We start from the raw sequence: 27,878 nt of genomic DNA on the forward strand, positions 1-27,878 counted from the left end.
GTGTATATATATGTGTTTATATATATATAAATGTGTATATATATATATATATATGTATATATATATATATATATATATATATATATATATGTGTGTGTGTGTGTATATGTATGTGTGTATATACATATATACACACATATATGTGTGTGTGTGTGTGTGCATATATATATATATATATATATATATATATATATATATATATATATATATATATATATATATATATATATATATATATATATATATATGTATGTATATTTAAAAAAAATAATTTTGTCAGCCATGTCCACAACATACACGGTGAGAATAAAAACCGGCGAAAAGAAGTACGCTGGAACTGACGCTAACGTCTTCATGACCCTGTACGGCACCAAGGATGACACAGGTAGACAATCATAGACTGTAACTAACAACACCCAATACAAAAGTTGTGTCAACGTCTTCCCCGTACCACCATTTGCAGGCATAATTAACCTGAAGTCTTCAAAGACGCACAGAAACAAGTTTGAGCGAGGAATGACTGACGAGTTCACGGTGGAGGCGGTGGACATCGGCCCGCTGAAGAAACTCCGCATCGGACACGACAACCGCGGTACCGCTCATATTTATTTACGATCAAGCTGAACAAAAACTGACTGAAACATTCTCCAGTAGTACCTCAACTTAAGAGTGTTTTGAGGTAAGAGCTGACCCTCGGCTAAATGCTTTGCGTTAAGTTGAAAGCAACAATTTGAGATACAAGCATCTGGTCTTACTTGCTAGCATTAGCTTATAGCTAGAGATGGACATAACTTTGTTTTTCCAACCATTGAAATGTGAAGAAGAAGTGGATGATATGCATTAAATCAAATAAATAAATAATAATCAAAAACATGACTGGGAGTGTAGCTAGCTAACTTGGTGAAACAGTTTGAGTGTAGCGCTGCTAGTTCGCGCCATACTGAAGCAGAATGAGTCAACAACGCCAATCAAGGACGTTAAGATAGTATTTAAATTGAGGCAAATATGGGAAAGCTGCTGATGGTGTTTTTGACTGTAGGAGATACTGTAGAAGTCCACTACACATTATTATTACATTACATGATAAAACTACTGTAGTTGTTAGTAGTACATTGTATTGTATTGTTTTTATATTTTTTGTATCTAAAAGTTAGTTTTTCTTTTTAAAAGGTATGTTACATGTTAAAATTGTGCTTTTTACGGGGGGTGGCCAGGCACCGAATAAATTCATTTCAATGGGAGATGATTTGAGATGCAAGTTTTTTGAGTTAAGAGCTTTGTCACACAACCAATTAAAGTTAAAAAAGTTCCTACGATTGTCACACACACATTAGATGTGGTGAAATTTCCCCATGTTCACCCCCTGGGAGGTGAGGGGAGCAGTGAGCAGCAGTGTGTGCCACGCTCGGGAATCATTTGGTAATGTAAACCCCAATTCCAACCCTTAATGCTGAGTGCCAAGCTAAGGTGGCAATGGGTCCCATTTTTTGTAGTCTTTGGTATGACTCGGCCGGGGTTTGAACTCACGCCCTTCCAGTCTCAGGGCGGACACTCTAACCACAAGGCCACTGGGCTGGTCGTAAGATCGTAAGTTGAGGTACTACTGTAAAATGTGTGGATATAGTTGGGGGAATAATCCATCAGAAAATCCCAATGCCTGTAAATCGAAAAATGCTGATGGATTTAGGTGGAGGCTCGGCCGGTTGGTTCCTCGACTGGGTGGAGATCGATGCTCCTTCCTTAGGACAGAAACTGCGCTTCCCATGTGGCCGCTGGCTGGACAAAGGCGAGGATGATGGCACCATTGTGAGGGACCTTTTCCCGAATCCTCTTCAAACAGAACTTTACACGCCATGTAAATCCCCTGCGAGCGATCAGCATCACCCCTAAATGTTCCGTATACACATTTGACGTGTGTATTTTTTGTGTAGTCGTCCCTTACGAGATCAAAATCTTCACAAGCGACGTGTTCGCCGCCGGCACGGACGCAGACGTCTTCATCGTCCTGTACGGCCGGGACGCCGTGTGCACGCAGCAGAAGCGTCTGTGCGTCAACAAGAGGGAGAGGATCATGTACTTTGAGAGGGGAGCAGAGGACATGTTCATCGTGGAGGTACTGTATTCCGTACTTGTCAAGTCCGTGCGTCGTGTGAGACTCTCGCCTGTCGCCACTTTTGTCACGCTTCTCCAGCTGGAAGACGTAGGGGAAGTCATCGAGAAGATCCGCATCGGTCACGACAACCGTGGGATCAACCCGGGATGGCATCTGGACAGAGTGGAGATCCGACGTCTGCTCAGGAAGGGAAAGGTGAATCCTTGTTTAAATACTGAACAGTTATTCGAACTGTCATCTATTACCTGAAGCACAACAAATTCAACTTGATCATCACTCTCGCAGGTGTGGCACTTATGTCCGCCCTCAGAGGCCCGCACTTGTAACAGTGAATATTAATGTTTCTGTATAACTAGTGTATGATATTATTACACCATTGCCTATGCATTTGATTATTATATTGTTTACCTACATATTGATGGAAAACTTGCTTTGAAATCATAAGTCACACTGACAAGCAGATATTAAAGTATTTGTTTGAATTTTAACAAAAAAAAATGTTCCTCACATCTGCGGTCCTCTCCAAAGTTTTTCATTGAACCCATTGAGTTGAGTTTTTCCTTGCCCTGATGTGGGATCTGAACCGAGGATGTCGTTGTGGCTTGAGCAGCCCTTTTAGACACTTGTGATTTAGGGCTATGTAAATAGACATTGATTGATTGATTAACGTAAATTATTTCGCTGGTGTACTCTCAACAAGCCTGTTTTGTGGTTATATATATAAATAAAACAGGCTTGTTTTGTGGTTTTATATATATATATATATATATATATATATATATATATATATATATATATATATATATAAAACAAGCCCTTTGAAACACTTGTGATTTAGGGTTATGTAAATAAATATTGATTGATTGATTGATTAAGGCACATTATTTCGCTGGTGTACTCTCAACAAGCCTGTTTTGTGGTTTTATATATATATATATATATATATATATATATATATATATATATATATATATATATGTATGTGTGGGAAAAAAATCACAAGACTACTTCATCTCTACAGGCCTGTTTCATGAGGGGTTCCCTCAATCATCAGGAGATTTTTGAGGGAACCCCTCATGAAACAGGCCTGTAGAGATGAAGTAGTCTTGTGATTTTTTTCCCACACATACATATATTGCGCTCTACTACGGTATCGAGCACTATTTTTTGGATAACCTTATTAAGACATATATATATATATATGTATGTGTGGGGAAAAAAGTCACAAGACTATTTCATCTCTACAGGCCTGTTTCATGAGGGGGGGTACCCTCAATCATCAGGAGATTTTAATGGGAGCATTCGCATACCATGGTTTGTATAGGGCACAGAGTGGGTGGGTACAGGCTGGCCTAGGGGTGTGGTGATTGGCTCATGTGTTACCTAGGAGGTGTTTCCGTCTATGGCGGCATGTTGTTACAATTTCGCTGCGCTTGTTGAGGGATGACAGGTCTGGACGGTAAATAATAAACAGTTTCTCTTTCAAGCATAGGTTGCATCTTTTATTACCACTATTGTAAGGTGTGCTGGATGCAAGAATTTGCCATGTTATTGAATATTCAACATTATTGTCTTTGAGGTCCCAAATGTGTTTGCTGAGTTCTGTGGTATTTCGCAGGTTTTTGTTCCTGAAAGAAGCCTTGTGATTGTTCCATCTGGTTTTGAATTCTCCCTCGGTTAATCCTACATATGTGTCGGATGTGTTAATGTCCTTGCGTATTACCTTAGATTGGTAGACAACTGATGTTTGTAAGCACCTCCCGTTGAGAGGGCAATCAGGTTTCTTTCGACAGTTACATCCTTTGTTGGTTTTGGAGTCGCTCTGTCTGGGGGTCGACGGCTCATTTGCAATTGTTTTGTTGTGGTTTGAGATGATTTGTCGTATATTGTTCATGCAGCTGTAGCTCAATTTAATGTTGTTCTTGTTGAATACTTTTCTTAGGGTGTTGTCTTTGGGAAAGTGTTTGTCAATCAGATTGAGGAATTTGTGTCCAATGTTCGTTGAGACGTTTTTGCTGTATGGGGGGTTGTACCAGATGATGTCGTTTCGTTTTCTGTTCTTTTTTGGCTGGTTTCCTGGCGTGGGTTCATAGGTGAGGGTGAAATTGTATCCGCTTTCATCAAGGGCTTTTTGGTACGGGGGGGTTGCTTGGTCAAATTCAGCTTTGCTAGATGACAGCATCGATAGCCTTTTATTGATTCCGGTAGGTATTCTTTTCGTGGTGGTGGGTGGGTGGTTGCTGTCATGGTGCACGTATTGGAGTGTTGTGTTGGGTTTCGTGAATGGTTGGCAGCTGTTATTTCTCAGGTTGAAAGTGACGTCAAGGAAGTTGACGGTTTGCTTGTTGGCTTCAATCGTGATCCGTAGGCCGTTCTCTTTGAAAATTTGGCATATGCGCTTCTTGGTATTCTCGCTGCTCCTTGGCGAGGCGCGACACACTGCCAGTCCGTCATCACGGTAAATACCAAGGTTCAGATTGAGGCTAGCGAGCTGGGAGAGGAGGAAACTCCCAAGGAGTTCACACGTTTCTGCTCCGTCAAAACTTCCCATAGTGACGTCAAATGTTGCATTGTTCTTTTTTTGCCATGGTGTACTGTTGTGGATGAGAATGGAGTTTTTTGCGTGGATGATGATGTTTCTTTCGTTGCCTGTGATTGAGTCGTAGTCTGAGGCGAAGTCTAGTGCTTGAGTCAGTAGGTCTTGCGTGATGGAAGGGTAAAATTCCTCGATATCAAAGGAGATAAAGTTGTGCTGTTGTTTGTCTTGGATGTTGTTGAACCATTTGATTACTGCTGCTGTATTTCGCCAACAAGGAAGCCTTCATCACATTGAAGGACCACAAACCCAACTTCGCAAATAACCCAACATGCCGACTAATAAACCCAACTAAATCTGAAATAGGAAAAATCTGCAAAATAATCCTGGACAGAGTCAACACAAAAATCAAGGACAAAACACCACTCAACCAATGGAGAAATACAGCAGCAGTAATCAAATGGTTCAACAACATCCAAGACAAACAACAGCACAACTTTATCTCCTTTGATATCGAAGAATTTTACCCTTCCATCACGCAAGACCTACTGACTCAAGCACTAGACTTCGCCTCAGACTACGACTCAATCACAGGCAACGAAAGAAACATCATCATCCACGCAAAAAACTCCATTCTCATCCACAACAGTACACCATGGCAAAAAAAGAACAATGCAACATTTGACGTCACTATGGGACGTTTTGACGGAGCAGAAACGTGTGAACTCGTTGGGAGTTTCCTCCTCTCCCAGCTCGCTAGCCTCAATCTGAACCTTGGTATTTACCGTGATGACGGACTGGCAGTGTGTCACGCCTCGCCAAGGAGCAGCGAGAATACCAAGAAGCGCATATGCCAAATTTTCAAAGAGAACGGCCTACGGATCACGATTGAAGCCAACAAGCAAACCGTCAACTTCCTTGACGTCACTTTCAACCTGAGAAATAACAGCTACCAACCATTCACGAAACCCAACACAACACTCCAATACGTGCATCATGACAGCAACCACCCACCCACCACCACGAAAAGAATACCTACCGGAATCAATAAAAGGCTATCGATGCTGTCATCTAGCAAAGCTGAATTTGACCAAGCAACCCCCCCGTACCAAAAAGCCCTTGATGAAAGCGGATACAATTTCACCCTCACCTATGAACCCACGCCAGGAAACCAGCCAAAAAAGAACAGAAAACGAAACGACATCATCTGGTACAACCCCCCCATACAGCAAAAACGTCTCAACGAACATTGGACACAAATTCCTCAATCTGATTGACAAACACTTTCCCAAAGACAACACCCTAAGAAAAGTATTCAACAAGAACAACATTAAATTGAGCTACAGCTGCATGAACAATATACGACAAATCATCTCAAACCACAACAAAACAATTGCAAATGAGCCGTCGACCCCCAGACAGAGCGACTCCAAAACCAACAAAGGATGTAACTGTCGAAAGAAACCTGATTGCCCTCTCAACGGGGGGTGCTTACAAACATCAGTTGTCTACCAATCTAAGGTAATACGCAAGGACATTAACACATCCGACACATATGTAGGATTAACTGAAGGAGAGTTCAAAACCAGATGGAACAATCACAAGGCTTCTTTCAGGAACAAAAACCTGCGAAATACCACAGAACTCAGCAAACACATTTGGGACCTCAAAGACAATAATGTTGAATATTCAATAACATGGCAAATTCTTGCATCCAGCACACCTTACAAAAGTGGTAATAAAAGATGCAACCTATGCTTGAAAGAGAAACTGTTTATTATTTACCGTCCAGACCTGTCATCCCTCAACAAGCGCAGCGAAATTGTAACAACATGCCGCCATAGACGGAAACACCTCCTAGGTAACACATGAGCCAATCACCACGCCCCTAGGCCAGCCTGTACCCACCCACTCTGTGCCCTATATAAACCATGGTATGCGAATGCTCCCATTAAAATCTCCTGATGATTGAGGGTACCCCCCCCTCATGAAACAGGCCTGTAGAGATGAAATAGTCTTGTGACTTTTTTCCCACACATACATATATTGCGCTCTACTACGGGATCGAGCACTATTTTTTGGATAACCTTATTAAGACATATATATATATATATAATATATATATATATATATGGTGGCTTTAGATAACAATACAAATTGATTATCACTAATAAAAACATATCTGCTACATGAAAATAAAAATAATACATAACATAAGAGGGCTTCACGGTGGAAGAGGGGTTAGTGCATCTGCCTCACAATACGAAGGTCCTGAGTTGTCTTGGGTTCAATCCCGGGCTCGGGATCTTTCTGTGTGGAGTTTGCATGTTCTCCCCGTGACTGCGTGGGTTCCCTCCGGGTACTCCGGCTTCCTCCCACCTCCAAAGACATGCACCTGGGGATAAGTTGATTGGCAACACTAAATTGGCCCTAGTGTGTGGATGTGAGTGTGAATGTTGTCTGTCTATCTGTGTTGGCCCTGCGATGAGGTGGCGACTTGTCCAGGGTGTACCCCGCCTTCCGCCCGATTGTAGCTGAGATAGGCTCTAGCGCCCCCCGCGACCCCAAAGGGAATAAGATCCATGGATGGATGGATGGATAACATAAGAATAACCTGTACAAATATATGAATAATAAATTCATCTAAAAAAACTTATAATAAAATAATATACATTGTAAAATAATAGTAATCTGATTAATGAAAAATATTTCCAAAACAAATCTTTAATAACATCAATATAAACTAAAATGCTATAAATATAAATAAGACAATATGTAAAAATGTATATATTAATGAAAAGGAAATGTTTATCTCTAATAAAAATAAATTACCAAAAAAATATAAACTATTATGCTTTAGTAAGCATCAGAAGTTATTTATTTACAAATTTTGCAGTACTCTGCATTATAGATAAACAAATAATATTTGTTGTCGCCCCTCATAATAGATAAACAAAGATAAACTCACTATAACATATAACAACGTGTTAAAAAAATAATAGCTAAAAAGGAACTTTAAATAAATTCAAAAAACGCTTTGTCACACAGACTAAAATTTCAGTTCAATGTGGTAGTCAGAGATCAATGCTCCATTGATAAGTTTGTGGAGCTGTTTCTGTCCTCTCGGGTCAATGAGTACCTTGATTTTCTTGCAGGGTTCAGAGACAGTCATCTTCCTGTGTGAACGCTGGCTCGCCAAGTCGGAGGACGATGGAGAGACAGTGAGGGAGCTGGTACCCTCTGACATCATCACCGAGAAGCTCTCACGAGACGGAAGCCTGAAGGTGACGGAGGTGGAGGTGGAGGATGCCCTGGAGAGTACGTCAACAAACAGCTGACTTACCTGTCTATAACAAAACTGACACTGTCCACTTGTCTATCACAGCTCACACATACAAAGTGTCAGTGATGACAGGCGACATGTACGGTGCGGGGTCGGACGCCAACGTCTTCCTCACCATCTACGGCGACCTTGGAGACACGGGCGAGAGGAAGCTCAGCAAGTCGGAGAACAACAGCAACAAGTTTGAACGAGGATCGGTAAGAAGAACATTGAGGGATAAACAATAGGAAATTACATCATGTTTCCTCCACGCAGGTGGACAAATTCACCATAGAAGCCGTCGACCTGGGGCAGGTTTTTAGGATCAAGATCCACCATGATAACAGCATGGTGAGTGCAGACTGGTACCTGGACCAGGTGGAAGTTCTGGACGTGGACACAGAGGAGGTGTTCCTCATCCATTGTGAACGATGGCTCTCCAAGAAGCGGGAGGACCGACGTATTGAGAGAGTATTCTACGTCAAGGTAACACAAAATACCCATACAAGGTCTAGAGGTTTTATAAGGAAATACTCCCTTTAGGGAAGAAACCACAAAAATAACATCAGGCTCTATAGGGCAACTGTTAGTTGAGGGACAGAGGGTATAGAGCAGGGGTGTCAAACACATTTTAGATCAGAAAAATCTACTCCCAAATGGGCCGGACTGGTAAAATCACGGTACGATAACTTAAAAATAAAGACAACGTCAGATTGTTTTTTTTGTTTAAAAATAGAACAAGCACATTCTGAAATTGTACAAATCATAATGTTGTTAGGGTTTTTTTTACACTTACATGTTGCGGTTAACAGTATTCTATCTTTATTTGTCGTTATTTGGCATGGCGAAATTGGTAGAGTGGCCGTGCCAGCAATCGGAGGGTTGCTGGTTACTGGGGTTCAATCCCCACCTTCTACCATCCTAGTCACGTCCGTTGTGTCCTTGGGCAAGACACTTCACCCCTTGCTCCTGATGGCTGCTGGTTAGCGCCTTGCATGGCAGCTCCCGCCATCAGTGTGTGAATGTGTGTGTGAATGGGTGAATGTGGAAATACTGTCAAAGCGCTTTGAGTACCTGGAAGGTAGGAAAGCGCTATACAAGTATAACCCATTTATTATTTATTTATATTTTCTGAATAAATTATGAGATAATGTTCATCAGTCAACTCAGCGGTGTTAATTTTCAATTTATCAAGATAAAAAAATGATATCAAAATCAAATTACAGTATGTTATTTATGTAGTTTGATCATTTTCCTCGACTGATGTACTAACATCATGTGGTTTATTTTGTACATATGTAGCATCATCTACAAAAATACAAATAATTTCTATTGCGACATTCAGTGGACACATTTAGAACAGCTGTTTCTTTCATTCAAAAATTTCAGAGAAATTTTTATACTTAGCTAACTCATCCCGGGGGCAGGATAAAACCTGTTTGAGGGTCTGATACGGCCCTTGGGCCACACATTTGACGCCCCTGGTATAGAGCTTGAAAAACAGAATAGTAGGAATACGCTGATTGATCCGCCACCATATCGGTCGATTTTCGTGGAAAAAGTACCTGATTGCCCTTGCCGACTGATGCCTTTTAATGCCGATCACAAACACCAATCCCCTCCGTCCAGCACTTTATTGTTAGTATCCCGCTGATAAGCGACTAGCAGCTAATTATGTGTCTCCATACACAGTGTGCAGCCACACCCCTAAATCAAATCAATAATATTCACGTTAATTTTGGTAAATAAACCAAATTTCCAAGTATCTTAATTATCATTATCAAGTACATTATCACTTGGGGACGAGGCTAAACATGTTACACACAGAGAGCAAGCCAGGAGCAAACATGATAATAGCAAAGCTAACCACTAAGCTTGCTTTAAACACTGCAAAGAAATAAGTGCTTAGTAAAGTTTAAGAAGTGTAGATGGACCCAGGTTAGAGCAGAAAGTAAGCATATATTAACAGGAAACAGAGGTGTGGACTCGAGTCACATGACTTGGACTCGAGTCAGACTCGAGTCATGAATTTGATGACTTTAGACTCGACTTGACAAAATGTAAAAAGACTTGCAACTCGACCTAGAATTTAACATCAATGACTTGTGACTTCACTTGGACTTGAGCCTTTTGAATTGACATGACTTGACATGACTTGCTACTTTCCCCAAAACCCAAAGATGAAAAAGTTATTCGGGAGCGCTCCGTATTTTTCATTGTGTACTTGTCTATCAGCGTTGCGTGTGTCAGCTGGTGTGGTCTCAGTACAACAGCCAATCAAATTAGATCTACTTTGTTTTCATCACACAGCATTCATCCAATCAAATTGCAGGACAACCAACGAAGAAGACATGTCCAAACCACACGCCAGTGAACAAAAAATGATACCTAAAATAATTTTGTTTGGGTATAAAAATTACGAGGTGGTCAACACAAAACGGTTTGCAGTATGCAACACATGCGGTTCGAAAATTACTGATGGAGAGGCAACAACTTCCAACTTCGTCCGGCATTTGAAGTTGCACAAAGAACGGTAAGTTTTGAATGTAAGATAACGTTTATTGGCTAAGTAACGTGACTTTTATTTGCTGTGTAGTTAAATCAGTGAGGCTGTAAACTCACTGCTAACGTTATAACGTTATTGCAAACACGGGAATCTGTTGCAGTTCACTACCTTATTCATACTTTTTGTTCAGTGATTTTTTAAGCAGGGTTACGTTAGTCAATATATCACACGTAACGTTAGACGGCGGTCAGCAGCACCGCGTATTTTAGCCACCTAAAAAAAGACAAAAATAGTAAAATAAAGGTCAGTTAAAATGTATACTATATTATGAATATGTGTACCGTTTTAGCTAGCTTTCTGACATACTGTTGGTTGTTTACCTCAGTGGTCCCCAACCACCGGGCCGCGGCCCGGTACTGGTCCGTGGATCGATTGGTATCGGGCCGCACAAGAAATATTATATATATATTTTTTCTTTTTTTAATTAAATCAACATAAAAAACACAAGATACACTTACAAGTAGTGCACCAACCCAAAAATACTCTCTCCCCCCTTTTGTTCTGGGCATTGAACATGAAGACTCTTCCTTCACTGTTCCGAGTGGCCATGAGAGTCTTGGCAGTGCCTGCCTCCAGTGCTCCAGTGGAGCGAGTTTTCAGCCATGGTGGCATCATACTACGCCCCCATCGTGCACAAATGACTGACAGACTCTTGGCTAATTTGGTCTTTTGCAAATGCAATGCAGCATAGGGCCCTGACATATAAAAAGTACAACTTTTTTGTTATGTTCACGTAGATGTCATGTTTTTTCAATGTTAACACTTTTGTACAAATAAGTACATTTGCACTTTATTTTTCAGTGTGTTTGTTCTGTAAAGGAATGAGTTAATGTTTAAAATGACTGGTTAATAGTGCTATTATAAAGTGCAATGTCAGCACAATTTTCTTTCCTGCAATTTAAAATGCACTTGTTTTAATAAATAAATACAGCGTTTGAAAAGCATACACAATCTGTGTTAATATATTAGTCTGTGGTTAAAAGGACTTGAAAGGACTCGAAACTCAAAATGCAGGACTTAGGACTTGACTTGAGACTTTCCAGTCTTGACTTTGGACTTGACTCGGGGCTTGCCTGTCTTGACTCGGGACTTGACTCGGACTTGAGGGCAAAGACTTGAGACTTACTTGTGACTTGCAAAACAATGACTTGGTCCCACCTCTGACAGGAAATAACAAGTACATTAATACATGTCTATAGAGAGAATAGTACAACAACTGTTGGTGTGTCATCAGTGTCATAGTTAGTACACGTCACGTAAGAATAGAATTGGTGGTGTCGAAATCAAGGGTAGCATCAGTATATGATCGATTCTAGAGGAATTAGGTTGATATTTGTATTTTTTTGTTGTTGTTTTTGTTTATGTCTACAAACTCAGGAAATAATTCCCTGAACAAAGGAGGACTTTGAGGGTAAAAATCAAAGGATTTGAATGAGTATTAGATAGTAGTTGTTGCTTTTGTTCAGTAATTGTGTACTATTGATTTTTTTTTTTATCAAACAATTGAATGTAGGAGAGAATAATAATAACTAGTTTAAGTAAAATATACAGTTAATACATGTAATAAGAATTGTCCGATCTTACTTATTGACAGTGTTCAGAAAATTACATTAAAAAGTAATTCATCACAGTTACTTATTACTTTCCCCGAAAAGTAATTAAAGTAATTGTTCTTTAATAGATATAGATAATTACGAGGGAAAGTATTTCATGCATTACTTTTTTAAAAACTTGCGTATGTACAGTATCGGGTGTATGCAGTTCAGAGATGTTTCATGAGAGAAGGGTGCGTCTTTTAAAAGGCGGTGCTTATTATCAAGTGATGCATGACGTCAGCAATGGCACGCTCAACATTGGTAGTCTGCGTACTGGAAAAAGATTATTAACTGCAGCGCTAGTGGAAAGTTTTCACAGTTCGTTAATAAAAGGATTCAACGTGCGTCAATGGCTGTGTCTCTCCTTGTTCACAAACGGGTTACTGTAAGATTATTATTTTTGATAATTGTTACTTTATTGAAGTTCATTATTCCCCCATAGTAGTGCGTGCGGTGGCTGCGGCTTGCACTATTAAAGAGCTACTTTCTGAAGTGAATTTGCTGGGATTCTAAAGCTGTCTTGTCTGCATCAAAAGTAGCACGCTACGTTACATCAAACTTTTTGGTAACGGCGTTGTAACGTATATGAAAGTAATTATTTAGATTGTGGTGCTGACTTGTCCAGGGTGTTCCCCGCCTTACGCTTGAGTGCGTCGTCAAAAGACCCACAGTAAACAGCACTGGAGGTGGCGTCATCAGAAGACCTACAGGAGGTTTTTGTCGGAAGACCCACTGGAAGCGGCACTGGAGGTGGCGTCGGCGGCAGACCCACAGGAAGTGGCACTGGAGGTGGCGTCGGCGGCAGACCCACAGGAAGAGCAGGGAGCGGCAGCGGCCTTGCTGGAGGTAGTAGCGCTGGCGGTAGCTGCTGCCTCGCTTGACGTAGTAGAGCTGGCGGTGCCCCTGTTGGTGAAGTAGAAGGAGGCAGCCTTGGCAGAAGGAGCACAACACAGCTAACCCCAATTATTTAGATTGTGGTGCTGACTTGTCCAGGGTGTTCCCCGCCTTACGCTTGAGTGCATCGTCAAAAGACCCACAGTAAACAGCACTTGAGGTGGCGTCATCAGAAGACCTACAGGAGGTTTTTGTCGGAAGACCTACTGGAAGCGGCACTGGAGGTGGCGTCGGCGGAAGACCCACAGGAAGAGCAGGGAGCGGCAGCGGCCTTGCTGGAGGTAGTAGCGCTGGCGGCAGCTGCTGCCTCGCTTGACGTAGTAGAGCTGGCGGTGCCCCAGTTGGTGAAGTAGAAGGAGGCAGCCTTGGCAGAAGGAGCACAACACAGCTAACCCCAATTATTTAGATTGTGGTGCTGACTTGTCCAGGGTGTTCCCCGCCTTACGCTTGAGTGCATCGTCAAAAGACCCACAGTAAACAGCACTGGAGGTGGCGTCATCAGAAGACCTACAGGAGGTTTTTGTCGGAAGACCTACTGGAAGCGGCACTGGAGGTGGCGTCGGCGGCAGACCCACAGGAAGAGCAGGGAGCGGCAGCGGCCTTGCTGGAGGTAGTAGCGCTGGCGGCAGCTGCTGCCTCGCTTGACGTAGTAGAGCTGGCGGTGCCCCAGTTGGTGAAGTAGAAGGAGGCAGCCTTGGCAGAAGGAGCACAACACAGCTAATGGATTCCGGACGCTACATGGAGCTGGAGGGAGGAGCTGTTGGCCCAGAACCCTAGCGGGGGCAGAGGCCAGGGCGGGATTTGGGAAGCCGGGGTACAAGTATTGGGAAACCGTAAATGCAGGAGATTTAGAGGAGTGTGGAGTGGGTGAGGTAGGAGTAGCTTGAGCCTTAGAAGGCTGTGGTGTGGTCTGGCCTGGGGTAGGCTGTGGCGATGAGTGAGGGTCAGTTGTCGGCACCTGTGTTTGGTGTTATGGAGGTCTGCATGGAGAAGCTGCTAGAGTCGGCCTTCCCCCCGCGTCGACTTGCACGGGGTAGTGGTATAACGATGTCACAGGCAAAACAGGGTTAATTTGTTCCAGTCATATTTCTGGGCCACCCAACTTGTGCTGCAAATCCCTCTGAGAGTTAAGCAAGTCCTCCCACTCCCCCAACACTTCTCCACGGGGCCACTCATAACTGGTGGGATCATTCTGTTACGTGTTGCTCTCCGTAGTGGAGGTTGGGACCCCAAAAAGCAGGTAACTGAGAATTCAATGAACACTAACAGGGTGCGGAAAGGTCACGCACAAAAAAATGGCACAGGGAAAGCTGTGCATTAAAAAGGGCAAGCTGGATTAGTAAACCAACAAACAAAACACAATCCAAGGTGAAAAAATATCAAAGTCCATATAGCGTGTGCATTTCTCCAACATACCAACAAACACCAAACCTATGCAATGATTCCACAACCAACAACTAAGGGAGACTGGTTTAAACAGTCCTCTCTTGCTCATTAACTGCAGGTGAGAATAATCAACGCCAACGACCCACAGGTGAGGAGGGAAGTGCTCAGAAGCAGGGCAAAGCTACTGCAACAGAATGAAACTAAAACAGGAAGTGAACCCAAAACAACACCAGAAAGACAACCATAAACTAAACAAAGAACGGCCTGATGAAACGGGCCATAACAGAATGAGTGGTGGGCATCAAGCTGGCTGCACTAGAGGAGGCTATCAGAGACAGAACTTTGAGTAAGATCAAGACAATTACAAGGAATACCTCTCACCCCCTCTACAGCACTCTGGATTGTCTGAAGAGCAGCTGCAGTCACAGACTCTTGCAACTCGAATGTCAGAAGGATTCAAGGAGCGTTACAGCAAGGCCTTTATGCCTAAAGCTATCAGATATTATAATTCATGTATAGCTTCCAGGAACATCTTGCACTAATTGTATTTATTTTTAAATACTTGTTAGAAATATTTTTATGTGTGTGCTTGGTTTATGTTTTTGTGCTAAGGCAACAAATGTCCTCTTTTTTAAAGGATTAATAAAGTTACATCTATCTATATATTGTAATAACGTTTTTAAATGTATGTTTTAATGATGTTAAAAATGTTGATACGCTAAACTTATAGCATATTGATAAAAAAAAAGTGGACTGTTACAAAATCATCCTGATTGTCAAATATTCTAGATCAGTGGTTCTTAACCTTGTTGGAGATACCGAACCCCACCAGTTTCATATGCGGATTCACCGAACCCTTCTTTAGTGAAAAATAAAATGTTTTGTTTTTTTCAAATTCAAGACAATTTTACTGGTGCACAAAATGAACCGTGCATCAACATCACCTTGTTCAAAGAACAAAACCAACACAGTGCATGAACTCACAACACATTACACACATGCAAATCAGTCTGACTTCTGCTGTTGCCATATCCATAAAGCCGATAGGGAGAAGTTTTTATTTACACGATGAGTCGAGTGTGTCTTGAGCTCCGCGGCGGAGGCTCCGTCGAACCCTTGAAGCTGACTCACCTAACCCCTAGGGTTCGATTGAACCCAGGTTAAGAACCATTGTTCTAGATATTATAACACATTATAGTTATACCTCAATGAAACCTTTTGTTATGCTGGAAATTCATTGTGTTGCTGAAGTTAATAATATGTATATGGTACACATGATTTCAGCCTGTCAAAGCTCCTCTTAGACCACCAATTTTTGAGCTTGATTTTTATCAAATCCTAGTTACGACCCTGTTAACAAGTATATCTAATATTTTTGACCACTGTAACATTACACACAGTTTAAACAGTAACACTGTGTTTTGATATCTAATTAAGTGATTCTTTGGCGTAGCACTAGATGGAGCACTCGTAACACGAGTGGTACACATTCCACAGTTTGAGAATCACTGCAGTAGAGTAAAGATAAGTGTGACAACTAACCCTGTTCTCCCCTATTTTGCAGGTGTACCTAATGAAATGTCTGGTGAGCAGCTGTTGATGATGCTGCTTGATTCTTTCAGGGCTACGAGGGCGTCAGACAGAGCCTGAGCAGCAAAAAGAAATTGGCCTTGAAGAGCGTCGACAGTAACAATAAAAAGAGCAAAAAGAAGGAAGTAGAGGAACTACCACTTCCCGGTAAGAGCCATAAAAAGGAGCACGAATCAGCTTTTAACCAGGGATTTAGGTGGAAGTTTCTCACTTTTAGTCATACCGTACCACATCACGCTGTGTACCGGGCTGGAGCGAGATGCCGGCACCACCAGCAGGGCCTACGTGATCATCATCGGGGCTGATCACAGTCGCACGGAGAGACTGTGGCTGGACCCTCCAGACGGGAGGAAGGGCTTCCAGGCTGGCTCCCTGGAGAGCTTCGAGTGTCACGGTTCAGATGTGGGGGAGATGAAAAAGGTGGAGGTGAGGGTCCACCCACACAATAATTACACACACTAATGCTCCCTGAAATTATTGTACACTAAACTCCTTTTACGAACCCTACAGCTTGGCCATGATGGAGCTACCCCAGAGAGCTGCTGGCTGGTGGATGAGCTCTCTGTTGCCGTGCCAACCAAAGGGGTCAAATATATCTTTGCTTGCATGTGCTGGCTGGCCAAAGATCGCGGTGACGGGCTGACCGCCAGAGTGTTCAACGTACTGGATGCGGAGGCTGTTTCCATCTCCCAGAAGGTATAGAACATCTGGAATTGATTCTGTATTCCATGAAACCCGATCAACCATTCGCCCATAGGTCATTTATGAGATAATTGTGACCACCGGGGATGTCCAAAACGCCGGAACAGACACTCAGATCTTTATGTCTGTGTTCGGCGCTAACGGCAGCACAGAGGAAATGCTGCTGCAGAAAAACGAGGACAGGTTAGACCCGAAGAAACCTTGAAGTGTCAAAGCAAGGTGTTCTTCAATTTAACGTTTGCAGGTTCGAGCGCGGTCAGGAGGACACCTTTAACATGGAGATCGATGACATCGCCCCGCTGAGGAAGATGAGGCTTCGCATTGACGGCTCCGGCAGCAGACCTGATTGGTTCCTTGATCAGGTCGGTCAAGCTAACCTCACAGTTTTGCAGAGGAACAATTACCCAGCATGTCAAAATTTAAAGATAGTTTAAGCCTTGGCGGAGAACTGCACTCTGCTTGTAAACCCTCAGCTGATGTTGTGGGGTTTCCGTGATGATGTACGTATGAGTTTTTTACTCCAGGTGATCATGCGCAACCTGACCACGGAAGAAGTGTCCGTGTTCACCTACGAAGAGTGGCTGTCCAGGACACGTGGACCAAAGAGGACCATGATCTGCGAGATGGCTGCCATGGTGGACGAGGAGATGATGGTGGAGCTCACCACCTACGTGATCCAGGTCAAGACCAGTGATGTTGCAGGTACGCCAAGATCCGACTGCGTTGGACAAGTGTGTAGATTGAGCGAGACTCCATTTCTGGCCTTGTCTCTGAACAAGACAACAAATGTCGATGATGTTCTCATTCATCCAGGTTATTGTATTCAAAGGGCATTAAATCCATCGCAACTGGACTGTACATTTGTGTTAGAAGACGTTTCACCTATCATCCGATCAGTTCATGCTCATAGACTCAGATTGGTCTGATCTTGTCTAAATGCTGGTGCCAAAGCCCTAGATCTAACCAATCTGAGTCTATAGCATGAACTGATAAAGACTGCTCGGCTGAGAGGCAAAAAGTCTTCTAAGATAAACTGGACAGTCCAGTTCAGAATCAGATTCAGAATCAGCTTTATTGGCCAAGTATGTTCAACACACAAGCAATTTGAAATGTAGACTGTGCTGTCTTTGTCCAATTTAAGAAATTAAGAAAAACGCTACAACTTCGAAATAATATAGTACCGTGGCGGTAATCCGTGACGTTATCTCGGTATAAAAACAAGAGGGAAACACAAAGGACATAGCAGGAACAAGATTTTGATACAACATTGAGTATACATACATATCCTTTAAAACTGACCTTAAAACAACGTTGCAAAATAGTTGTATTTGTAAACTGAGACAACGTTGATGTCCAACGTTGGATCCACGTTGTTGGTTGGGAAATTACCAAATTTCTTGGTCAAATCAACGTCACAACCTGACATTGAATAAATGTCGTCAAAAAGCATGTTGTTTCAACGTTGTATTTATGTTGTAGAATATTGGTTGGGAAATTACCAAAATTCAATAATCAAATCAATGTCAGCGTCACGGGGTGTAGGTGACGAACCCCAAGATGCAGAGACGGCAGGCTTGGTGCAGGAAAACATAATTTAATGTCCAAAATAAAGGTAAAAACCCAAACCAGGAACTAGGAGACAGGAAACAGGATACCAGGAAAACAGGAACTAGAAGACAGCTAACAGCCATCCGGATTCAGCATACAGCGACAACGACAAGTAGTAATACAACGACAGCGACAATGACATCGACAATACTCCAGCCCTGACCGGAGGGAAAAGCAGGTTTAAATAGCAGCCGGCTGATTGACACCAGGTGTGGCCAGGTGCCAATCAGCCCCAGCTGAGGGAAAACAGCGCTCAGGGAGAAAAGCAGGAAACAACCAAAATAAGAGCGCTGACAGGAAATAAAGACAAACACAGAGGAAAAACTAAACATAACCAAACTGTCAGGGACCAGCCCGACAGTCAGATCCCAACATTGATTAAATGTAGTCAAAAAGCATGTCGTTCCAACGTTAAGTTTGAGTTGCTCAATGTCGGGACCTAATTCAATCATCAATCAATCAACGTTTACTTATATAGCCCTTAATCACAAATTTCTAAAAGGGCTGCACAAGCCACAACATCATCCTCGGATCAGATCCCACATCAGGGCAAGAAAAAACTCGACCCAATGGGCACAATGAGAGACCTTGAAAGGGACCGCAAATGTGGGGACCCCCTCTAGGTGACCGGTGCAATGTATGCCGGGTGGATACGGTTAATAATAATGATAATAATAATAATAATAATAATGGGCAGCACGGTGGAAGAGGGGTTAGTGCATCTGCCTCACAATACGAAGGTCCTGAGTAGTCTTGGGTTCAATCCCGGGCTCGGGATCTTTTTGTGTGGAGTTTGCATGTTCTCCCCGTGACTGCGTGGGTTCCCTCCGGGTACTCCGGCTTCCTCCCACCTCCAAAGACATGCACCTGGGGATAGGTTGATTGGCAACACTAAAATTGGCCCTAGTGTGTGAATGTGAGTGTGAATGTTGTCTGTCTAGCTGTGTTGGCCCTGCGATGAGGTGGTGACTTGTCCAGGGTGTACCCCGCCTTCCGCCCGATTGTAGCTGAGATAGGCTCCAGCGCCCCACGCGACCCCAAAAGGGAATAAGCGGTAGAAAATGGATCAATAATGGATTAGATTTTATATTGCGCTTTTCTATTATTAGATACTCAAAGCGTTCACAGAGAAGTGGGAACCCATCATTCATTCACACCTGGTGGTGGTAAGCTACATATGTAGCCACAGCTGCCCTGGGGTAGACTGACGGAAGCGAGGCTGCCAGTTTGCGCCTACGGCCCCTCTGACCACCACCTATCATTCATTCATCATTCATTCACCAGTGTGAGCAGCACCGGTGGCAAAGGTGAAGTGTCCTGCCCAAGGACACAACGGCAGCGATTTGGATGTCAAGAGGTGGGGAGCAAACCTGCAACTCTCAGGTTTCTGGCACGGCCGCTCTACCCACTACGCCATACCGCCCCTAATGTGAGAGTCCAGTCACCAACTGATGCATAAGGAGTGGTCCACCCCGGGTCCCTACTTCATAATGTGAAAGACCAGTCCATTGGGAGGCCAGCAGGGGATCATCTATGGTACAATACAATCAGCAAGATAAGATGGAGCTAGACCGTTTAGTATTTTATACGTAAGTAGTAAAACCTTAAAGTCGCATCCTAAGTGCACAGGAAGCCAGTGCAGGTGAGCCAGTATAGGCGTAATATGATCAAACTTTCTTGTTCTTGTCAAAAGTCCACCAGCCGCATTTTGTACCAACTGTAATCTTTTAATGCTAGACATAGGGAGACCCGAAAATAATATTTTACAGTAATCGAGACGAGACGCAACGATCGCATGAATAGTGATCTCAGCGTCGCTAGTGGACAAAATGGGACGAATTTTAGCGATATTACGGAGATGAAGAAGGCTGTTTTAGTAACACTCTTAATGTGTGATTCAAACGAGAGAGTTGGGTCGAAGATAATACCGAGTCGCCTTGTGTAATTGTTTTCTTGTGGTATTATTAAATAGGTGTCCGTGTTTAGCAGGACCGATAATCAGTATTTCCTTTTTCTTAGCGTTAAGATGCAAAAAGTTGCTGGACATCCATTGTTTAATTTAATTTACACACGCCTCCAGGTGACTACAATACAAAGTGTTAGTCAGCTTTAGGGGCATGTAGAGTTGGGTGTCATCAGCATAACAGTGAAAGCTAACACCGCATTTGCTTATGATGTGAGGTGCAGGGCAAAGAACCAAACCCTGTGGAACTCCGCACGTTACCTTAACATACTGTGAGGTCACATTGTTGTGAGAGACGCACTGCATCATGTTGTCAGTAAGATAAGAGTTAAACCAAGAAAAGGCTAAGTCTGACAATCCAATACATGTTTTGATACGTTCTGATAGAATTTTATGGACGGTGGTATCGAAAGCAGCGCTAAGATCAAGTAGCAGGGACAAATCCATCTGGTTTTAGCCAAGTTTCACTGAGACCAATGACGTTAAGATTGTTGTCTCTAATGACGTCATTAACTAATAACACTTTAGGAGACAATGATCTAATGTTTAAAAAGCCCATATTATAAATAGAGGGCTGTTTTGAGGCATTTTTGTTAATGGTATCGGTAGTACTGATACCATAATAATTTCGATCACATCTAGGAATTGATGTGATGGGGATCTTGAGATTATTGGCTTGGTTCTGCGATAGTTTCATAATTTTCCACATCAGTAGAATGCATGTCTACCTCTGGCACAGTCACTACAGAAAAAACATTATGTGAGTTATGTATTATTCTAGGAGAAATGCTATTTATGCTGGAATTTTCCAGCTTGGCGCTGGTTAGTTCTAGCTCAACTGACTCCTCACTCGGGCTAACAGACACTCTATTTGCCTGTGTCCAAGCTTTCTATAGTAGACCTGCTCAGTGGCCTTGTGGTTAGAGTGTCCGCCCTGAGATCGGTATTTTGTGAGTTTAAACCCCGGCCGAGTCATAAAATCATAAATCATAAAAATGGGTCCCTTAGACCCTGCTTGGCACTCAGCTTAAAGGGTTGGAATTTGGGGTTAAATCACCAAATGATTCCCGGGCGTGGCCGCCGCTGCTGCTCACTGCTCTCCTGTGGGGATGGGTCAAATGCAGAAGATAATTTCACCGCACCTAGTGTGTGAGTTACAATCATTGGCACTTTAACTTTAACTTTAAATTTTTTAGTAGTTAGTCAAGCCTGACTCAAGTAGCATATTGTATATTTTTGAAGTGAGTGATGGCGCCTTCCCGGTTAGGGTAAAGGCCGCCCTGGTTTGCCCCAGAAAGAGGGCCAATTATCAACAAACCTTAGTCTTTGTTCTCTCTAAAAACTAGCCAGCCACTTGTTAAGCGAGACTCATCTGCTATACCTCTCATTATTGCCTCTTTGACTCTTCATCATTCAGCAAGTTCTCAACGTTGTTTCAATGTTTTGTGCCTGCTGGGAAAATACATTAAAAGAGCACACAGCTGATGCCACCAGGCGTCTACATACAGTTACAAAAGTAAAACACAATGAAAAACTAGAGATGTCCGATAATGGCTTTTTTGACGATATCCGATATTCCGATATTGTCCAACTCTTAATTACCGATTCCGATATCAACCGATACCGATATATACAGTCGTGGAATTAACACATTATTATGACTAATTTTGTTGTGATGCCCCGCTGGATGCATTAAACAATGTAACAAGGTTTTCCAAAATAAATCAACGCAAGTTATGGAAAAAACTGCCAACATGGCACTGCCATATTTATTATTGAAGCCACAAAGTGCTTTTTTTTTTTTAACATGCCTCAAAACAGCAGCTTGGAATTTCGGACATGCTCTCCCTGATATAATCCTGATACTCACTACAACTATGGGAAGTACTATACTTTGACTTTCACAAAGTGCATTATTTTTTATTTTTTTTAAACATGCCTCAAAACAACAGCTACAAAAACAATGAAGGCACACAGCTTCAGTCCAGAGTATACTAGAGTAATAAAGTAAACAGTAACATGCCTCAAAACAGCAGCTTGGAATTTGGGACATGCTCTCCCTGAGAGAGCATGAGGAGGTTGAGGTGGGCGGGGTTGGGGGGGCGGAGTGTAGCGGGGGGTGTATATTGTAGCGTCCCGGAAGAGTTAGTGCTTCAAGGGGTTCTGGGTATTTGTTCTGTTGTGTTTATGTTGTGTTACGGTGCGGATGTTCTCCCGAATCATCCGCATCCGTTTGTCATTCTTGTTTGGTGTGGGTTCACAGTGTGGCGCATGTTTGTAACAGTGTTAAAGTTGTTTATACGGCCACCCTCAGTGTGACCTGTATGGCTGTTGACCAAGTATGCCCTGCATTCACTTGTGTGTGTGGAAAGCCGTAGATATTATGTGATTGGGCCGGCACGCAAAGACAGTGCCTTTAAGGCACGCCCCCTATATTGTTGTCTGAGTGGAAATCGGGAGAAATTCGGGAGCATGTTTGCCCTGCGAAATTTTCGGGGGGGGCACTGAAATTCGTGAGGGTTGGCAAGTATGACTGGGAGACGCAACTGCTCTGTACTTCTCCCTACGTCCATGTACCACTCCGTACAGCGGCGTTTTAAAAAGTCATAAATTGTACTTTTTGAAACCGTTACCGATCATTTCTGATATTACATTCTATAGCATTTATCGGACTGCCGATATTATCGGACATCTCTATGAAAAACCAAAGAGATGAGCTATAAAAAAACAAACATATTGCGCACATACGAACACCCATAAATGAGAAAAACAAAAATATGCACAAAAAATAATGAATCATACATATTTCGCACACACGACTGCACCGTGCATAGACAAACGACAAAAGAAAAAACAAAACAAAATTGCGATAGATTGAATGCCCCTATAATAAAATGCAGATGATGTAAGCAAAAGAGTGTGCTAGCATTTAAATGTGGTTTATATGTATGCTGCGTTTATCCTCGTGTTACCCGACCAAGTTTATCTTGTTTATCGGAAACAGTCATGAATGCATCGCGGCAATGAAATAAATCCTCCGCTCGCCTTTTGCTCCCTCTTTTGATCACACATGCTGTTTTCTCGCTCCCTCCGCGCTCACCAGCACCTGATCAATGTGGTAGTGAGGCGAGCAGCCTGAGTCGACATCAAAGTGCTCCGGCAGCCGCGTGCGAGCTGAGACACAGTCCTGCCCAAGTAATGAACGAGGCTGAAACATAACATAGGCAACGCAGAGACATTGGATAATGGACTCTTCAGGGACCCTTAAGGGCTGAACTGCATCGATAACACTGCAGGGTCAAGTGCATAAGTGAACAAGAGAGGGACGTGAAAAGACAACTTAAAGCTGCACAGGAAGTGAATTAGAAAGGGCAGTCAATGACTTTGTGAGTCTTCATCTTTCTCTTCCAACGGCTCATTTAAAATGACTTTTGTTCTCCCTTTTATTGCCACTGCAGTGAATAATACATGATGGGGGATTCAAAAGCCCTGAGGCGCAACTCAGTCTCCTGTCTTCTCACATTGGCTGTTCGGCAATAATCATCAAGAATTAATAGTACCTTATTTTCCAGGCTATGGAGTGCAACGGTATTTAAACCAGCGAAATTAGCTGCACCTGACCATAAGTCAGAGAAATATTAACCAGTACGAAAGTTGTTGTAAATATTTATTTACATATCTTATGTCATGTCTTGGTGATCATGTTTAGTTTGGCTATGTTCTGTTTGGTTTTTGCACGGTCAGTTCCTGTTTTTTCACTCCCTGTTTTGTTTCCATGACTACCAATCAGTTCACCTGTCCTCACGACTGACGCACCTGATTAATTTGAACCCACGCACCTGTTTTCAATCACCACATGACTATTTAAGCCTGTCATTTTCTGTTGGTCGGCCTGGCGACATCACATTCATGCTCTGCACTCTTGACACGCTGCTTACTCTGTCCAGGTCATAGTTCATGCTGTTTTTTTCTTGCCACGTAAGTTTTTTGTTTATTCAAGCCACTGTTTTGTACCTCCGCATAGAGTGCCTTTTGTTTGTTCTTTTTTTTCCATAGTTCTGCCTTTGTGCTAGTTTTGTTTTATTAGCCAAGTTTGTTCCCCGCCTTGTGCGCGCCTTTTGTTTATACTTTTTATAGTCTATTATTAAATCATGTATTTAACTTCACGCCATGTCCGTTCCAATTCTTATGCATCTCGAGAAAACAAACCACTTCATAGTCCTCGTCATGACACCTTATTTGTTTCCAAACAACAGTGCCTGTTAAACGGCAGTAAAACGGTTGTTCAAACAAAACAGAAGTCATTTTGATGGGCCCACTAACTGTGGAGGCTAGAATGCCATTGTAAGTTAACAATACTTACACAATCGGTTAGCATTAGAGATGTCCGATAATGGCTTTTTGCCGATATCCGATATTCCGATATTGTCCGACTCTTAATTATCGATTCTGATATCAACCGATACCAATATACACATTAATCTGCCTAATTTTGTTGTGATGCCCCGCTGGATGCATTAAACAATGTAGCAAGGTTTTCCAAAATAAATCTACTCAAGTTATGGGAAAAAAAATGCCAACATGGCACTGCCATATTTATTATTGAAGTCACAAAGTGCATTATTTTTTTTAACATGCCTCAAAACAGCAGCTTGGAATTTGGGACATGCTCTCCCTGAGAGAGCATGAGGAGGTTGAGGTGGGCGGGGTTGGGGGGCGGGGTTGAGATGTGGGGTGGGGGGTGATGGTAGCGGGGGGTGTATATTGTAGCGTCCCGGAAGAGTTAGTGCTGCAAGGGGTTCTGGGTATTTGTTCTGTTGTGTTTATGTTATGATACGCTGCGGATGTTCTCCCGAAATGTGTTTGTCATTCTTGTTTGGTGTGGGTTCACAGTGTGGCGCATATTTGTAACAGTGTTAAAGTTGTTTATACGGCCACCCTCAGTGTGACCTGTATGGCTATTGACCAAGTATGCCGTGCATTCACATGTGTGTGTGTAAAGCCGTAGATATTATGTGACTGGGCCGGCACGCAAAGACGGTGCCTTTAAGGTTTATTGGCGCTCTGTACTTCTCCCTACGTCCGTGTACACAGCGGCGTTTTAAAAAGTCATACATTTTACCTTTTGAAACCGATACCGATCATTTTCGATATTAAATTTTAAAGCATTTATCGGCCGATAATATCGGCAGTCCGATATTATCGGACACCTCTAGTTAGCATGTTTGCTAAGGCTAACGACGCTACCTTGATTACATTATGATAGCACATACAAATATGCACAGACATCAAACATGGGACGGTTTTGATTGATTGATTGATTGATTGATTGAAACTTTTATTAGTAGGTTGCACAGTACAGTACATATTCCGTACAATTGACCACTAAATGGTAACACCCGAATAAGTTTTTCAACTTCTTTAAGTCGGGGTCCACGTTAATCAATTCATGGTAAAAATATATTAGTAAGTATGAATTGTTTTAGTTGAGTTGGCCATTTCTATGGAAATAACAAGGACTGTTATGTAAAATGTCATGTAACCCTAAAATAGTCTTAATTACTATTACTTAATATGTACACAATTAGTGTGTGAGGTTTTATTTACCAACTCTCCAGTTGCTAGCATGAACTGAATCCGATTTAGAATCGTCGCTGAACCACTCAATCTTGCTATTTTCAGGGGCTGGAACCGACGCCAATGTATGGATCATCGTCTTCGGAGAGAACGGAGACACAGGGACTCTGGCGTTGAAAGAGTGCAACAGGTCCAACAAGTTTGAGCGCAAACAGGCGGACACGTTTCGCTTCGCCGACATCCTGAGTCTGGGAGAGCTCTCCAAAGTGCGAGTGTGGCACGACAACAGGGGTCAGCCATCTTAAACGAAACATGCTAATCGGCCCTTAATGAGCGCTCGTTATCTTTCGGTTTCCTTATCGTCGTCCCATGCAGGTCCCTCGCCGGGATGGCACCTAGACTACATCGACGTGAAGGATGAGCTCTTGGACAAAACCTTTCGCTTCCCATGCGACCGCTGGCTCGCCAAAAACGACGGCGACGGGCAGATCATGAGAGAACTGGCCTGCGCTAACAACGAATACTTGGACCTGGATGAGAAAACCAGTACGTAAATGTTCTCATTGATCACACAAATTTGAAAATAGAATGGAGTTTAAATGGAGAGAGGCTGTAATTTATGATTGTTTGTTTTGTTTTTACTTTAATAATGATTTGGCGGTCACGAGAAAGCTCTGTTTGAGAACGTGGTCATTCTTTAACAAGTACTTTAATAAATAGGGATGTTTTTTTTTTTTGATTGATTGAAACTTTTTTTTAGTAGATTGCACAGTACAGTACATATTCCGTACAATTGACCACTAAATGGTAACACCCCAATAAGTTTTTCAACTTGTTTAAGTCCTTGTAAATCAATTCATGGTATAAATATAAACTATCAGCATAATACAGTCATCACACAAGTTAATCATCAGAGTATATACATTGAATTATTTACATTATTTATAGAGATGTCCGATAATAACGGCCTGCCGATATTGTCAGCCGATAAATGCATTAAAATGTAATGTCGGAAATTATAGGTATCGGTTCTTTTAGACTTAGACTTAGACTTCCCTTTATTGTCATTCAAATTTGAACTTTACAGCACAGATAAGAACGAAATTTCGTTACATAAGCTCATGGTAGTGCAGGATAAAAAAGCAATAAGGTGCATATATAAATAAATAAATATATATAAATAATATATATAATATATATATATAAAATAAATAAATATATATGAATATACATAAATAAATAATAGATTACTGTACAGATAAATATATTGCACTTTTTCACATGTGTCCACGTTTATGGATGTATGTTATATTTTCTTTTTTATTCCAGCGAGTTAATCCATTTTGGGGGGAGTTGAGGGGATCATTTAATTATGATGCGTTCAAGAGTCTTACGGCCTGAGGGAAGAAGCTGTTACAGAACCTGGAGGTTCTGCTTCGGAGGCTGCGGAACCTCTTTCTAGAGTCCAGCAGTGAAAACAGTCCTTGGTGGGGGTGGGAGGAGTCTTTTATTATCTTTTTTTGTTTTGTTTGTTTGTTTGTTTGTTTTTATTAAATCAACATAAAAAACACAATATACACTTACAATTAGTGCACCAACCCAAAAAACCTCCCTCCCCCATTCACACTCATTCACACTCATTCACACAAAAGGGTTGTTTCTTTCTGTTATTAATATTCTGGTTCCTACATTGTATATCAATATACCGTATTCTTCGGAGTATAAGTCGCACCGGAGTATAAGTCGCACCTGCCGAAAATGCATAATAAAGAAGGAAAAAAACATATATAAGTCGCACTGGAGCCCGGCCAAACTATGAAAAAAACTGCGACTTATAGTAAAAAAATACGGTATATCAATACAGTCTGCAAGGGATACAGTCCGTAAGCACACATGATTGTGCGTGCTGCTGGTCCACTAATAGTGCTAACCTTTAACAGTTAATTTTACTAATTTTCATTAATTACTAGTTTCTATGTAACTGTTTTTTATATTGTTTTGCTTTCTTTTTTACTCAAGAAAATGT

At 42.1% G+C, this 27,878-nt stretch overlaps 1 protein-coding gene across 1 annotated transcript in view; it reads left to right on the forward strand.

Moving 5' to 3' along the window:
- Window positions 1–27,878, forward strand: part of loxhd1a (lipoxygenase homology PLAT domains 1a) — a 123,687-nt gene that overhangs the window by 82,582 nt on the left and 13,227 nt on the right. The window contains exons 23-38 of the mRNA XM_061926659.1: window positions 281–385; window positions 464–589; window positions 1,688–1,855; window positions 1,932–2,113; window positions 2,192–2,308; window positions 7,805–7,967; window positions 8,035–8,189; window positions 8,248–8,457; window positions 16,035–16,149; window positions 16,220–16,428; window positions 16,513–16,698; window positions 16,760–16,887; window positions 16,949–17,066; window positions 17,229–17,406; window positions 25,958–26,143; window positions 26,228–26,398. Of these exons, the coding sequence (XP_061782643.1) occupies window positions 281–385; window positions 464–589; window positions 1,688–1,855; window positions 1,932–2,113; window positions 2,192–2,308; window positions 7,805–7,967; window positions 8,035–8,189; window positions 8,248–8,457; window positions 16,035–16,149; window positions 16,220–16,428; window positions 16,513–16,698; window positions 16,760–16,887; window positions 16,949–17,066; window positions 17,229–17,406; window positions 25,958–26,143; window positions 26,228–26,398 (2,517 nt within the window). The remainder of the gene's footprint in view (window positions 1–280; window positions 386–463; window positions 590–1,687; window positions 1,856–1,931; window positions 2,114–2,191; window positions 2,309–7,804; window positions 7,968–8,034; window positions 8,190–8,247; window positions 8,458–16,034; window positions 16,150–16,219; window positions 16,429–16,512; window positions 16,699–16,759; window positions 16,888–16,948; window positions 17,067–17,228; window positions 17,407–25,957; window positions 26,144–26,227; window positions 26,399–27,878) is intronic.

This window comes from Nerophis lumbriciformis, linkage group LG32 (assembly GCF_033978685.3).
Source record: "Nerophis lumbriciformis linkage group LG32, RoL_Nlum_v2.1, whole genome shotgun sequence".
Lineage (NCBI taxonomy): Eukaryota > Metazoa > Chordata > Actinopteri > Syngnathiformes > Syngnathidae > Nerophis > Nerophis lumbriciformis.